This window comes from Salarias fasciatus, chromosome 20 (genome assembly GCF_902148845.1).
Source record: "Salarias fasciatus chromosome 20, fSalaFa1.1, whole genome shotgun sequence".
Taxonomy (NCBI): Eukaryota; Metazoa; Chordata; class Actinopteri; order Blenniiformes; family Blenniidae; genus Salarias; species Salarias fasciatus.
In genome coordinates this window covers 7,481,194-7,497,350 of record NC_043764.1, presented here as the reverse complement: position 1 = coordinate 7,497,350, position 16,157 = coordinate 7,481,194, and the positions used below count along the sequence as shown (strand labels likewise).

General features: G+C 44.0%; 1 protein-coding gene across 1 annotated transcript in view; it reads left to right on the top strand.

Annotated features, from left to right (window-relative positions):
- The first annotated feature begins 473 nt into the window (after positions 1–473).
- Positions 474–16,157, top strand: part of impdh2 (IMP (inosine 5'-monophosphate) dehydrogenase 2) — a 31,046-nt gene continuing 15,362 nt past the window's right edge. The window contains exons 1-9 of the mRNA XM_030118493.1: positions 474–925; positions 2,668–2,716; positions 3,355–3,455; positions 3,623–3,698; positions 4,235–4,441; positions 4,643–4,730; positions 4,817–5,016; positions 5,117–5,207; positions 5,428–5,523. Of these exons, the coding sequence (XP_029974353.1) occupies positions 828–925; positions 2,668–2,716; positions 3,355–3,455; positions 3,623–3,698; positions 4,235–4,441; positions 4,643–4,730; positions 4,817–5,016; positions 5,117–5,207; positions 5,428–5,523 (1,006 nt within the window). The 5' untranslated portion in view covers positions 474–827. The remainder of the gene's footprint in view (positions 926–2,667; positions 2,717–3,354; positions 3,456–3,622; positions 3,699–4,234; positions 4,442–4,642; positions 4,731–4,816; positions 5,017–5,116; positions 5,208–5,427; positions 5,524–16,157) is intronic.

Genomic DNA, 16,157 nt, shown 5'->3' with positions numbered 1-16,157 from the left:
CAGTCTGTCACCCTGTCAGGTTCACCAGTTTGGTAATTTGCATGATTGTGCAGGTTAATTAACTCACCATCATATCATAATTTCCATTCTTTACAGTTGCAAGGGCCAGCACCACAGAAAAAAAATACATATTTTTTGTAGTTTCTTTATATATAAAAAACAAAACAACATGAAAAACATGGGACAAAAGAATGCATGAATTAATGTGTGATGTATGGTTCAAACTGTGTGAATGCGGCTCATCCTCAGACGTCGCTGCACTTTCTCCATCAAAATTGTATGTTCTGAATAATAATTAATGTCCCAAATCAATTGAGTTCCTTCAGATTTACCTTTAGAACAGAAAAAAGTACATTTTTACCACCTTTGTAAATATCAGTATCCACTCAGACTGACGCACCACAGAGGGGTAAAGCGCGCGCAGGGGGGGGAGGGGCTGCCGGCCGGAAATGACGCAGCTGTCGGAAACGCTGTCAGAGGTGAATGATGCACGTGTCTGCTGCAGTGAGAGTGGGACCCGCAACAACAGCAGTGGGCCCGTGCTGTGCGTGAGGCCTGAGAAAACACACAGTATCCCCCCCTCCACGCACACAGACCGTACCCGCTCGGTTTGCGCCAGTTAACGGACACCGGGTAAGCAGGACGCGGCTCGTGGGGGCGCGCGAGGCGGTGCGACATTAGCCTGACCGGAGGAGCAACTCTTGAGCGAGAGCACGGAAAGTTCTCAGTGTTTCTTCCCCGGTGCCAGTGTGTGTCTGTGTGTGTTCGTGTGTGCGCGGTGCGTTTTGTTTGGTCGAGCCGGTGGTATCCACGGAGGACTGGGAGTCATGGCGGACTACCTGATCAGCGGTCAGACCGGCTACGTCCCTGAAGACGGCCTGACGGGACAGCAGCTCTTCAACGGAGGAGACGGACTCACGTACAAGTAATGGCACGAGCAGCGTTCACACGGTCACTGTCAGCCCCCTGCTACCCAAACGATTAACTACACCACACTGTCACTTTATACTCATTAAAACGGAAACGGTTAGTACTCGTAATTGCGCCTCCTATTGCACAAAAAAGGATGAAGTAACACACATTTCCCCACAATGCATTTTGCACAGTATTATCAATGAAACACAGAAATGCCTTACAGCCACGTGACGTTCACATACTAAACTGCTTTTAATAGCCCCCCCTCATTAGTCTCTTGTAATATACTTAAAAATATCAAAACACTAACGTAATAAATCCCTGTTTTGATAGTCTTTATCAACACACCATAAGTAAAACCAGTCTCATGTTTACAGGGACTGCTTTTGGAAACCAGCTCAAATAATCATACCAGTCTATGAAATATCAAGTTTTCATCACCTGTGAAACTGTTTTTATGTCTCCTAATCAGTGTGAGAGAGTCGTTGGTACATGTCGGAGAAAAGTAAAATGCTGATCTAATGTCAGTGAAGACTTTGGGGCTCCACATGCTGTTCCCCTTCTAAATTTAGGTCCTGACGGTCCACGTTGTTATGTTGGACTGTGTGGGAGGAGGCTAAATTTAGGAGAATCTGCTGGGTTGTTTTCTGCACGGCGAAGTTCAATTCATTTTTCTCTTACTTCGATCTACTCGGCAGTCAGACCAGTTGTCTATAAAAATTTATCATGATATTGTATTGATCAAACTATGTTTTCCCTAATTTGTGTATCGATTCACTCCTTGGTGCATGTTTTTTGCTGTTTTGCATGGAGTACTCATGGCCCTGAAGAACATTCCTAGAAAGAGACAGTCTGTAGTTGAACACTAAACCCAGATGATTCCCCGATCATTTATGACATCAGTCATCGTTTTAGGAATGAGTTTTCATCAATTTTAATCTTGATTACAATACATTATTAGTATCTTCAATAAATAAGTGGAAAGAATCCGGTTATAGCAGGATAATTATCAGACACAAAAGTACAACGTACTCTCTTTATACTGGGCTCATGTTTCGAGCTGTCATGACCCAATAACATGTTATGCGATCAGTTTGTAATTTAGCTGGCAACACTAAGTTGGGTCCAACTTTTTTTTGAGGACTTTTTTTTTTTTTTTTACTTTGAATCTTAGAATTCGCTCATTTCTGAAGCGATGTGAATACGTTTTCATCCTAAGGACCTACTTGGTCCAATTTTTACTGAACAAGTAACCTTATGTAAGTATCCTTACAAACAAGGTGGAGTCTGCCAGTCTGTGATTTCACTGAACTAAATGGGCGTCTGCCTGTGAGCAGCAGTAATGGCGTACGCTCTGAAGTGTAACTTAAAGCACACGTGCAAACATGTCGTCTTACTCTGCTGGTTTTGATCTCACGAGGCTCCGTTGCCTCTTGTAGACACCTCACGTACTGAAATGTGAAGCCCACTGGAGATTACAGAGAAAGAATTCCGCTTAAATTCACCTCAGTCATGTTTCTGTCTGTTCAGATGACATCTTGTTTTCCATTTCAAAACTATTCAGGCGGTAAATCTTGTGACAAACATGCCTCCTCTTCAAACTTGAACTAAACGAACTGCAGTGTTGTGTTTCCTTGGGTAAATATTTATTAATTCCAGTGTCGACAGTTCAGGCATGGAGGTTGTGACAGCACGAGTACACACTGTGTAAAACCTGCTGTTTGTTTAACCACTTTCTTTCTCCTCTTTCAGTGACTTCCTAATTCTCCCCGGCTACATTGACTTCACATCCGACCAAGTGGTGAGTTGAAATGGACCAATATTAACTAACGCATCAAATCGGATTAAAGCTGATGTTGTGGTATTAAACTAATCTGATTGGGGCTCTGTGATGTTAGGGTTGGGAGCGCATGAGGTGAGAGGGAGGATTATCAGCCATGCGGATATCGGAATTATACTCGCAGAGAGCGCAGCACAGCTGTGCGTTGAACAAAGAAGAGTGAAGACTCTACTGTACTTAAATATCGTTATTCGAAATGTAAAAATGAGTTGCCTGTTAGCTTTATATGTATGTTTTTGTAATGTGGGAGGAAGTTGACTCACTAGACAAAGCCCATGCACCCACAGGGAGAACATGCAACCCCACGCCAACTCAAACTAGAAATATTCTCACGGCGGAACAGCAATTGTAACCACTTCAGCACTGTGCAGTCCATCATAAATACATCTCCATCCAGATTGTATTTTTCTGTTCTATAATGTTTATGCTGCCGTGTTGCTACTGTCCCTCTTGGACGATGACTGCAATTTTTTATTTATTTATTTATTTTTTTTATTTTACCATTCGCCAAAATGTTTAAGTTGGCAGAAACAACTGAATGCTTTAACATTTCTTGTAAAGGCCAAATCAAAAATTTCCAACACATCTTCGTTGTCCAGGACCTGACGTCAGCTCTGTCCAAACAAATCACCATGAAGACGCCGTTCGTCTCTTCTCCCATGGACACCGTCACTGAGGCCAACATGGCCATCGCCATGGCAGTGAGTATGACACACACACACACACACACACACACACACACACACACACACACACACACACACACACACACTGCTCTCTTGGATTGGTGGATGTTGTTGTTGTCCAGTTACATGACTGTCCTACACACACACACACATACACACACTGATGTCCCCTGTCTTCACAGTTAACAGGAGGCATCGGCTTCATCCACCACAACTGCACACCGGAATTCCAGGCCAACGAAGTCCGCAAAGTCAAGGTAGAGACGGAATGTGTGGATGAAGTTTCAGGTTTTTGTTCTTGTACCCAGTACTTCAAAAAAAAAAAGAAAAAAAGTTGTTTAATTTTTTTTTTTAATCATAGAATTCTGTCTTAAATGCAAACATTTTTTTTTATTCCAACAGTTTTTAACAGAAGAAAAAAACATTTTAAAATTCAGTGTCTTTCGCGGGGAATATGTTTATTAAACCCACAGTAAGCAGTCAGCGCTGACTGATCCAGGGAGGAGTGTGTGAGAAGGCAAAATGAACGTGATGCTTTCTAAAAAGAAATGGAAAAGAGTGAGAAAAGTCTCGATCAGAAGATAATGACATCTCTTTTGTTTTGTTTTTTTTATTCCCTTTTCCTGCAGTTCGTTGTGTTTAGTCTGATCCAGTAGAAAGCTGTGTCCTCCTTGCTTCTGTTGCCCCTACAGTAAAGAGTAGTTGTGATATCTTTATCGCTCCTCTTCTGCCCCATATTCCCACCTGTGCCCCCCTCCCTCCTCCCCTCCCCCTGCCTTCATCCCACCTCCAGCGCTACGAGCAGGGCTTCATCACAGACCCCGTGGTGATGAGCCCCAATGAGCGAGTGCGAGACGTCTTCCAGGCCAAAGCGCGTCACGGTTTCTGCGGCATTCCCATCACAGACAGCGGGAAGATGGGGGGCAAACTGGTGGGCATCATCTCCTCTCGAGACATTGATTTCCTGAAGGAAGAGGACCACAACCTGCCCCTGAGTGAGGTGGGAGAACTTCACATGTTTGGTGTTTCTGCTGCCTTGAAAGCATGTGGTTTTAAGTTGTTGGACACATTTTTTTAACGATCGTGTTCATATTATAATGAAAATTAAAGTAAAATTTGAGGTTTTTATTTAAAAAAAAAAATGCGATTGCAAAATCAAAGTAAAAATAGATTAAAAGAAATGATTTGATTTCTTTGACAGGTGATGACGAAGCGGGAGGATCTGGTGGTCGCTCCTGCTGGAGTGACGCTAAAAGAAGCAAATGAAATCCTCCAGAGGAGTAAGAAAGGTGAGAGGGATTTCTTCAGTTAAATTAAATTTGAAAAAATTTGTTATATATAAATGTGGCTTAATTCTCTGTGGTTGTCGCTGCAGGTAAATTACCAATAGTGAACGACGAAGGCTCTCTGGTGTCCATCATCGCTCGCACTGACTTGAAGAAGAACCGGGACTTCCCTCTGGCCTCCAAAGATTCCCGCAAACAGCTGCTGTGCGGCGCCGCCATCGGCACGCACAACGACGACAAATACCGGCTGGACCTGCTGGTGCAGAGCGGGGTGGATGTGGTCGTGCTGGTGAGCACAGGCTTCACACACAACTCTCCCACTGAGTGCGTTAATCAGGGACGATTCCTGTGTTGTGGAGTGAATTTATGTTCTGTTTCTGTCCTTCCAGGACTCTTCTCAGGGCAACTCGATCTACCAGATCAACATGATTAAATACATTAAGGAGAAGTACCCTTCCCTGCAGGTTATCGGAGGCAACGGTGAGGTTTTTCATCTCTATACCTTTATACTGAAGTTTTCTTCATGAAGATGATATGAAAAATAATGATGCAGTTTATTCTCTTGGAATTAATAGAATAACCAGTGAATGAATCCCTTTAATGCCTTTGACTTCACCATCAGTGCCTTATTGATCCAGCTTTCTTCAACGCTGCCACTATCGGCTCTAATGGCCTCCTTGTCTCCCCCTGTCTGCGACAGTGGTGACTGCAGCTCAGGCCAAGAACCTGATCGACGCCGGGGTGGACGGCCTGAGGGTGGGAATGGGCAGCGGCTCCATCTGCATCACGCAGGAAGGTGAGCGACTGACGGCACAGCTCAACAAACACCACCTGCTCCACCTGCAGAGCTGCTCTGAGCCAGTCAGACCCTCTGATCTGGTTCCTATAAGACACTTGGAAGGGAGACGGCAAGCTTTGAAGCTGTTTTTACGAGCTCAAGGCTTGTTTTCCCTCTGCAGTTTGTTACTGGAAAAAACAAATCGATGGATTCCTTCCGTGCATCCATTTTTCTGTTGGTACTCTTCAGGCTGATGTTGATTTCTAGTTGTGAAGCAAGACGCCGCCGTGTGACCCTTCTGTCGGATCTCTTTTGGATAGGGGTTAGTTTAGTCTGTGTGAGGCTCAGTGTTGTTCTTCCCAGGTCTGTAGTGTTGTTATCTGACAGTGTGAACATCCTGGAAGACAAACTGTGTTGTGGATCTCTTAAAGTCGTTCAGTAATTGTGTTGTTTGGCCTGTTGAGAGCAGTACTGGGTGCAGAAAACAATCCTGTTAGGAACTAAATTGCCACAGGGATGAGATTTGTTGTGCCGAGTGTGGTATAGCAAAGATGTTTGTCTCTGCTTCTTGTCTCGGGCCTCTGTTCTGCTCTGTCTCCATCATCACCACAGTTCTCCTTCAGCTATCAGCAATTCCTGTCCTGAAATTATTTCGCTTATTTTCTTTATTTTTGTCTGTCTCTTTCATCCGTTTGTCTTCCCTCCTTGTCCTCCGCCTCCATCTTTGTCCTCTTTCCTTTTTTTTCCCCTGACATTCTCCTTACTGCCTATCTCCCCGGTGTGCGTTTGTGTGGGTGTGTTTGTCTATATCCAGCTCCCCTCAGTGTTCCACCAGCTATAAAGCTCCACAGCCCCAAAACCCCAACCACTGTTACGGGATACTGCAGTAAGTTCCCTCCTCGCCGGCTTGTGCTGGGCTCCCATTGGCTCCGTAGTCACAGTGCCTGTCACCTCCTCCCCTCACTGAGTGCTGCACTGACTGGATAACAGCTTTGCATCTGTAGGTGTAGGAGATGTAGTGGCGTTTGAGAGCTGGCCTCTGGGGTTTTGGGGTTTTTGTTGCCTGTTTCATGTTCCCACACTAATCTGTCAGTCATCCTGAGTGATTGTTGCTCCTCCTCCTCCTCCCAATTTACTGATGTTGTAATCATGTCTTTAAATGTTGTTTTAAACCATCGATCAGTAATCCATTTGCCCGTCGTCTCTGTGACAGCCACCTCAGCTGTAACCCTCCTCTAACACACTGCGTTAGTATGAGCGGCGGCCACAGGGTGTCTCTGTTCAGCAGGGCCGCTTTACTTCGTCTCAGCTGGGAGGTTTGTTTCTGCACTCAAATGATTATTGACAATCATTTGTGTCTCCATTACAAAGCAGCTGTTTCAGTATGAAGCCTCTTTTTGTCTTTTACCTTTTGCACCTGGGACAGAAGCTTGATTTGTAGCATGGCTGGAAAAGGCAACAGCAACATCGTCGTGCTTGATTGTTTAGTTTTCTCAGCTGCTTTCATGATTTGAACCGGAGCTGTTACCCTGACCTCATAATGGTCAGCTGCACATTTTATGGCCAGACAGAATATACATTCAGAGTTTTGTGACATTAGTTGTATTTGTTTGCCTTGAATCTACCAGCTGTTTATTTCTTTTTGGTTATGCATTTTAATATTTGGTTCATATTGTGACATACTGCAGACACTTTTTGAGACTGTGGGAGAAAAATTAAGAAGTTCCATGTTGTTTCATGTCACTTTGGTCAGATTCTTATAAGGGATCATTTTGGATCTAGTGATATTTTCAGTGAAAACACTTCTGAATGGGCCTCCTGTGTTTTAGATTTCAAGTTAGTTCCAGCTATTAGTCAAAACCACATTACAAAGTAGGGTTGGGTGGTATCCAAATTTTGATACTGTCATACTGTCGCCACATTTTACCCCAGTATCCGGTATTACCGTGACTAATTAAAAAAAAAAATATAACTCAAGGCTCAGACAGCGTCACCAAACTGTTGGCTTGTCCCTACACCGTTCAGAAACTGAATACCAAACACTAATAATGAAACAATAACAACATAATGTGCAAAATATGAACAACTTTTATTAGCAACAGCTTAAAAAGCGCAAATACAACAATTAGCATAACCATCTAGAACAGTTTTTGTGCAGAATGCGCCGCACACACATCAACTAAATTAAAATCACAACCTGAACAACTTTGAACAACAAAAAAGAGCAGCTTCTAAACAGGTGTAAATACAGCAAACAATTAAATTACCTGACCATCCAGAACAGCTGCAGAATGCACCGCGCACACATCAATTAAATTCAATCACCTTCGTATTGCACAATTTACAAATTGCCTCGTCAGTATACCAGCTCTCCCTTGTTAGCTCAGAACCCGAAATACTGCCAGTCCGCTGCAGTCCTGTTCTTCTTTGGGACCAGGTCACTCGGTGCCTGACTCGCCATCTTTCTCCTGCTCTCTCGCTCTGTCTCTCGCTTTGTCTCTCACTCTCGGTCCCGCACTGTCGCGTGATGACGTCATGTTCTTAAACTTAATCAAAAGTCTCGGAAATTAAACTACTGTGGAAGTAAAACTTAAAATTCAACCACATACAAGTGCTGCTGGACGAAGAATCATTTTTAGGCATTGAATAAATTATATTTTATATTTAATCTTTATCTTCTATATAAGTGCATTGCCATTTTTTTCAATGACGTATTGAAACTGATACCGTTGCTTTTGAAAGACACGTCGTTATACCTTATTACCTTATTACCGCCCAACCCTACTACAAAGCTACACGTACAATTATCGAGAATACAGAATTGGTCATTTCCACAAATTCCCGTGGGAGTCTACGGTAGTGAGAACCAACTGGTGGCCCGCGGCCCACCTCTGGACCGACAGAGCAAGTAAACCAAGAAAGTCACCGGACTAGGGATGCAAATTATCGAGTAATTCGACAATCGATAGTTGTTTCATCTTATCGATCGACTATCGATTAATTGATAAGCGGCAATTTTTCTACGAAGCGGAATTTCCATCTGAATCAATAGTTTCATTTCTTTGAAAATGCTGTCTTTCTTCTGAAAGAGAAAATGCAAATCATATTCCTTAACAAAATATTTATTCTTAAAAGCTGGGAACAACACATTCACAAATAGAACAATGTATTAACAAGGCTAATTTAAGGCTAGTTGGAACATAAAAACTAAATGTCAAGTAAATTAAATGTTAGAGTATCCATTGATAATCCTTTAGGAGTGTAGCATAATTGCACTACCGTGAAGGCGCAGCGTTTCCATCTGTCTCTGTTCTGAGCTGAAAAGGAATCTCCACAGCTCCAGGTATCTTTGACCAATCAGAAGAGCCCATGAGGCTCTAACCGTGATTGGTCGAGGGGCGTTCGTTGCACATTCTTGTGGGAGGGGCTTAACTTGCGTAAGGGCGTAATGTCGGAGAAAACAGGACAGGATTGGCTGTGCTGGCTTTCAAATCGCCATCTCAGATGAGTCAAATCGCCATCTTGCTTAGGTAACCCTAAGCAAGATGGCGGAGATGCCGAATCCTGCCTACAGCACCTTTAATTGTTTGCATCCCTACACCGGACTGAAATATTCCTGTTTGGTTAACAGAAGAAGTTGTATGATGACTGTTTGTTTTTACTGGGCTTGCCAGCTGTGCAGTTTCTCCATTAGCAGTCCTCCACAGACACACCAGATTTGTTCTCTCTGTTCTGTTGACGGTGGCTTCATTATTCTGCTGACATGGCAGCAGTGGGATTTTAAAGCGACGTATTTCTCTGATTAGTTTGACTGCAGATTAGGGCTAGGCGATATATCGAATTAATTCAAGTAATTCAATTTTATATTTTCAGTCGATGTGAAAAATATTAAATCGCAACATCGAGTTTCATTTTATTTGTCCCTCCGCCACTTTGACCGGATGAGTGGAATACATACATTCGCCACACCAGGAGGACTGGCGCTGTAGCAAAAACTACTGTCAACATTCTCTTACAAATGAGAAGAGTTAGAGAGCCCCCAGCCGAGGACAGCGAATGCACGCTCTCCCCCGCCGATCGGATCTCTCCCGGCGCCATGAGAATCCCACACCACGGCGCTTTTAACGGTAAAACACGGTCCATTGCTCTTCTGCCATAATGCACTCGGCTGAATTATCAGAAAGAAAAAAGGAAAAGGCTGATATAAGGCACAAAATGAAGTAAAGAGCGCTGATATAAAAATTAAAATGAAACTTAAATCGCGTGTTTTGTCAGCGCTTAACTTTGATCTGTGTAGGATTTGAACCCATTTAAATTTGATCTATGTGGGATTTTTTTTTTATAAATTGTTCTTTTTCTCCAGTTTTCCTTTTTTCAATTCAGTGCCCATGCAAGTGTTCTTGTTAAAATGACCTCAGTAATAACTATATTGCCTTCAAAGTTAAAGGCTGACGTTTTGTCATTCAATAAAATATCCTATTTTTTGAAAAATGTGTAATTGTGTTTCTTTACCCAGAAAAAAATCGATTAAAATCGTTAATCGGATTTCAAGCAAAAAAAAAAAAAATCGAGATTTAATTTTTTGGCTATATCGCCCAGCCCTAAGTCAGATTATGACAGCTGGAGGCTTTTTCCCACAAATCCCAGCTGCTGCTGTGACACAGCGAGGACGTCTGAATTCATGAATGAATGGACTTTAACTCTTCTGCTGTTTCTGCTCGTCGTACTGAGGTCTGCGTGTGAATCACGACGACAGGAGTAAGAAAGACGAGCGAATCTAATGAAGAGAACAGGAACACCAACATATGTTCCTGTTCAGCAACTTTCTAGCAGCAGTGACTGTTGATCCGGAGCCAGACGGAGACCGGGACCGGTTCCGTAACACCATCAAAACTTCAGAAATTAACACAAATGTTCTCATTTTGGATGCAAAGAATTAAAAGATTAAACTCCGATGGCACCAGAGTCAATCCCAGACACAGATTGCCAGTCCCTCACGTTCATTCAGGAAACTCCTGAATGCACAGGTAGAACATGCTATTTCCTGAGCATCAAGGTGTGTTTTCCTGCTGCAGGGCTGAAGCCTGTGTTCAGCTTCATCTGCAGTCCTCTGTGGAAACATGGTTCCTGCTTCAGGGAAGCACCGTCCAGCGGCCTGCTTTGTGTCCACGGGCTTTATGTTTGATAGCCTTGCTTTACAGTCTTAGTTAATGGCTCAGAAGACATTTAAAGGCCCCTGTGAAGTATTCAGGGCTGCAGTCTCTAATCTAAAGCCTATTACATGTCAGGGCCGCAGTGCAAGAGCAGCAAGTAACAAACTACAAATACTTTCATTATTTTAATCAGGCAGAACTTTGGCTTGTTCCCAGAATGCATTTTTCTCAGAATCATCATTAGGTGCTGCACGATTAACAAACACCGAATCGAAATTGAGGTTTTAACTACTGCGGTAACTTAAAGCTCGTGTCCGGAGTTTTGAAAGAGAGAGGGTTTTTTTTAATCCAAAGTCTCAGGTTCTGCCCTCCCTCTGCTTTCATGAGCGACCAAGCCACGCCCCTTTAATTGTGCACGCTATTATCTGTCGGGTGAAAATGAGAGCCTCCGAGTCCTACAGCATCCTACACGTTTAGCTGTTTACGGTGGATGTTCAGCAGACAGTGGATATATGCGAGGTAAGCGCGGCGGCTGCTGCGTAGCTAACTCACCTCTGCCTGGGCGAGCGGCCGTGCTCTCTGGCTGCGCGCACACTTTGATTGACAACACGAGAATGAGGAAGCTCGAAATCTATTGGCTGAAGCTGACCGGCGCTTTTTCGGATAACATGGGGGTAGGGCTGAACGATTTAGGAAAATAATCTAATTGCGATTTTTTTCCCAAATATTGCGATTGCGATTTAAAATACAATTTTATTATTTTATCTTCTTTTCCCCCCAAAAAAGACACAAATGTTTGTATCAAATATGACCAACACAACATGAAATCTGTTTAGTGTAAAATGTTCTTTCCATTTGTATGAATAAAATTATAAGATTTACAACTTTAAATAAATGGGATTTTTATTTAAATGCTCCAAGAAACATAAGAACAAGTACTTTGTAAAAACTGTGCAAAATTCACCATATTGACAAAAAAAATATAAAATAATGGGCATCTATCTCACTGCTCCCAAAGTAGTAACATTTCACACAACTGAAGCATAGAATTTGACTGTATTTGAAAATATTCTGTAAAATCAGAACAAAGTTATAAATAAAAAAACAAATGCACTTTTATATTAGGCAACAAAAAAAAAAAAAAAAAACCAGTGCAAAATTTACCATCTTAACAAAAAATAAATAAAATAATAGGCATCTATCTCACTGCAATCAGAACAAAGTTATAAATAAAAAAACAAATGCACTTTTACATTAGGCAAAAAAAATAAACCAATTTCAATAGCATTATCAAACTTACTTTTCAAAAGAACATTACAATACCACACAACACAGACTAAACTTCACATTGAGCATGGCACTGCCAGCCACAATGATTCAGCAGTGTTCTTCTCATGGCTCACAGGTTTTTTGCTAAGAAGATCAGCATATTCACTTTGGCTGGCTTCAAAGATGAGCGAGTGCAAGTGACAATATTCCCTCCTGTACTAAAGAGACGCTCTGAGGGAGCGCTTGTGGCAGGTATGCAGAGATACTTGCGTGCCATGGTGCACAGTTGTGGGAAACTGATCTTGTGTACCCTCCACCAAGCCAGGGGATCATCCTCTCCATCAATGGTAGGAGTCATCAAATAGCTGCTGATCTCTGCCTCTGCGATGTCTTCAAGTTTTGCAGGCAAAGGGGAGGGTGCACTGCTTTTGAAAAAACTGCCCAGAGACCTCTTCACCTTCTCCCCGACAGGTTGGGCACTTTCAGGCACCTTGAGCTGGTTCGGTACGAGACCTCTTCTCCTAATAGATGATAAAAACAGCTGTTAGTTTTCCAGTTAGATTTTACAGAAACATTTTTGTGAAATATATAATTATAATCAATCAATCAATCAATCAATTTATTTTTGTATAGCCCAGTATCACAACAACAGTTGCCTCAGAGGGCTTCAAGATGTTACATTTGTCGGTAAAAGTAAAAACAGTGAATAAGCATAATGGTAATATGTCAATATTTACAGTAACGAGACAGAACGAAGCAACCACCGCCTTCGACCCTCACATCCGGCAAGAAAAAACTCCAAAAACCCAGTGGGAAAAGAAGAAATCTTGGGGAGAACCACAGTATGGAGGGATCCCTCTCCCAGGGACGGACAGCTTTGGCAACAGCTAGCATGAGACAATAAGAAGTAAAGCCTAGGACTATGTTGAGGACAGTCCGTTGGACGGTCCAGCACAAGAACCACGGATCCCAGCAGTAGAACCGAAGCCAGTCCACGGGCAGGACCGACAGGGGTGTCCTCCCGGTCCGGACGGAGCTTGTTCATAGGCCTTCGTAATAGTGGAGTCAGCAACTGAAACTGGAGAAGACTCCCCCTCGAAGGGGGGGACAACAGGTGAAAAGCAATGAACGGACTAAAGGGAATAACATTCAGACATTAGAGGAGGACAGGGCTCAGTGCACCGTACTTCCCACAGCATTCTAGCTCCTGGGGCAGCTTTGTGGATACTTAACTGTTTAAACTAGTATTTAGTATAGTATAATTTACCTGATGATGTGTACGTTTAGCCCCGTCTACCATCTCATTCTTCAGCCTGGTCTTGATGACAGGGATGTTGTCAGAGCTGATGTATTTTGTTTTGAATCTTGGGTCCAGGAAACAGGCAACATCCATGAGCTCCTGGTTGTCTGGTTCTCCATATTTGCTGTTGAGGTATGCCAGGACTTTGCTTTTGATTGACTTTGTCAGATCAGTGTCCTCAACATCTTCAGCCAGGACTGAAGTGGCAAAAAGGTGGAGCACTGGCTTGAGGTAGGATGTACTCAGATACTCCTCTCCAGAAAGAGCATCGGTGAATTCAAGTAGAGGATGCAGTGCCCTGTGGATTGACTCCAACACATCGATGTCTTGCCAGGTTGGGATGAGGGAGTGTGCGTATCGATCACCAGACAATACCTGGGAGATGGCTTTGGCCTGTTCAAGTACTCTGGCAATCATCAGTTCTTTCGATCCCCATCTTGTTGGACACTCGGTGACGAGATTGTGCTCAGGAAGCTCGAGGCTCCTCTGTGCCTCTGTCAGGGCAGCCTTTTTTTTCCAACTGTGGGAAAAGTGCCCCACCAGCTTCCTGCATTGTGCTGTTGCCCTTGACACTCTGTCATCTTTGAGTGCATTTTCTGAAAGAAATTTAAAAAAAAGCTGTGTAATTTCAGTTTTGTGATACAAGGCTATGAGTCATTATTGCACTCTGATATAATTCTGTCATGATGAAATACATCTACACTACTGTCCTCTTTCAAAACAAATGAAACGAGAAATGCAGATGGGCACCACATACAGACATACGCACATAAAATCAATACACATTTCAATTAACATAAGGAGTGGGAGAAAGTATGAATTTAATCACTTCAGAAAAGTGCATTATGAATAAAAATGTGTATTATTTTTATTATTAGGCTGTTATTTTATTACTAGCTGAATACTAATTCGTAATTCTTATTTTCTAATACTTATTTTTATTATTAGCTGAATACTAATGAAAACATTCGATTTTTTTATACTTAGGCATTTGTTGGCTCCATCGATCTCGAGAGATCATGGGGGGGGTTTGTGCCGTGGATTTACAGTCAGGGAGCTGCAGCGCCGGGCGTGGCTGTAGAGGCCAATACGGGATCCGCAGATCCTGCCGCAGCCACTGCAGATGAACTCTTCGCGGTGTGGTTGAGATGTCAATGGTTTCCGCTGTCTGCGGTGTCTCTTCTCTCCCCAGCGGGTGTCTCTTCTCTCCTCTGCTTTTCTGATGACATCCTTGCTGGTGGTCTGCCAATCAGAGCGTTCGGACGTGGCTGACTCCAGGTCAGAAGGGTTGAAGCCTCCAGCTTTAAGGTCACGCTTGCAGACATCCTTGAACCTGAGAGCTGGTCGTCCCTTTGACCTGTTTCCAGTAGCCAGTTCCCCGTACAGTAGGTCTTTTGGGATGCGGCCGTTGTTCATTCGGGTGACGTGGCCAAGCCATCGCAAGCGTCTCTGGGTCAGGATGGCAAACATACTGGGAACTTCTGCTCTGGCCAGGACGTCAATATTGGAGACACGGTCTTGCCAGCTGATGCCCAGTAGTCTGCGAAGGCAGCGCTGGTGGAAAGCATTCAGCCGACGTTCCTGACAGGAGTAGAGGGTCCATGTTTCGCTGCCGTATAAGAGAGTGCTCAGTACGCAGGCCTGGTAGACTCTTATCTTGGTGTTGGTGGTTAGCATGGAGTTGTCCCAGACACGCTTCGCCAGGCGGGCCATCACTGTCGATGCCTTGCCAATGCGCGTGTCCAGTTCAGCATCATGGGAAAGGTTACTGGAGATGATCGAACCGAGGTAGGTGAACTTGTCCACTACCTCAAGGGTGTGGTCGCCGATGTTAATGCTGGGAGCACTACTGACATCCTGACCCATGACCTTGGTCTTTTTGAGGCTGATGGTGAGGCCAAACTCAGAGCAGGCATCAGCAAAGCAATTTATGAGACGCTGGAGCGCTTCCTCAGTGTGGGCGGCAAGACCAGCATCATCAGCAAAGAGCAGCTCCCTGATGAGAACGCTCCGTACCTTAGTCTTTGCTTTGAGGCGTGCCAGGTTAAAGAGGCCTCCGTCGCTCCTGGTGTGGAGAAAGACACCGTCTTCAGAGTCCTTGAATGCGTAGCGCAGGAGCATGGAGAAAAAGATGCCAAAAAGGGTTGGAGCAAGGACACAGCCCTGCTTCACACCATTCTTGATTGGAAAAGGGTCTGAGGATGATCCCCCAAACTGGACAACGCCGTTCAAGTCCTGATGGAACGACTTGATCATGCGCAAGAGCTTGGGGGGGCATCCGGTTCGCTGGAGGAGAGCAAACAGTCCATCCCTGCTGACCAAGTCAAAAGCCTTGGTCAGGTCGATAAAGGCCAGATATAGGGGTTGTCTCTGCTCCCGGCACTTCTCTTGCAACTGTCTCACAGAGAACACCATATCTGTAGTTGACCTGGCTGCTCTGAATCCACACTGCGCCTCTGGATATACGCGTTCGGCCAGTAGTTGTAATCTGTTGAGGACAACGCGGGCAAAGACTTTGCCAACTGTGCTTAGGAGTGAGATGCCACGGTAGTTGTTACAATCGCTCCTCTCCCCCTTGTTTTTATAGAGGGTGATAATTTTGGCATCACGCATGTCCTGGGGTACAGCCCCTTCCTCCCAGCACTGCAGCAGGAGCTCATGAAGGTGTTTCAGGAGCGAGCTCTCCTTAGCGGTTTTGATGATTTCAGGGGGGATGTTGTCACTGCCCGGAGCCTTGCCGTTTGAGATGGAATCTATTGCCTTGCTGAGTTCCTTGGTGGTGGGTGGAGCGTCAAGCTCAGCCAGGATGGACAGTGAAGGGGTGTTCTCAAGGGCCGTGTTTGAGACGGTAGTTTCTCTTGAGTAGAGGTCTTGGTAGTACTCAGCCCATCTCTTCATTTGTTTGCCACGATCCTTAATGACATCGCCAG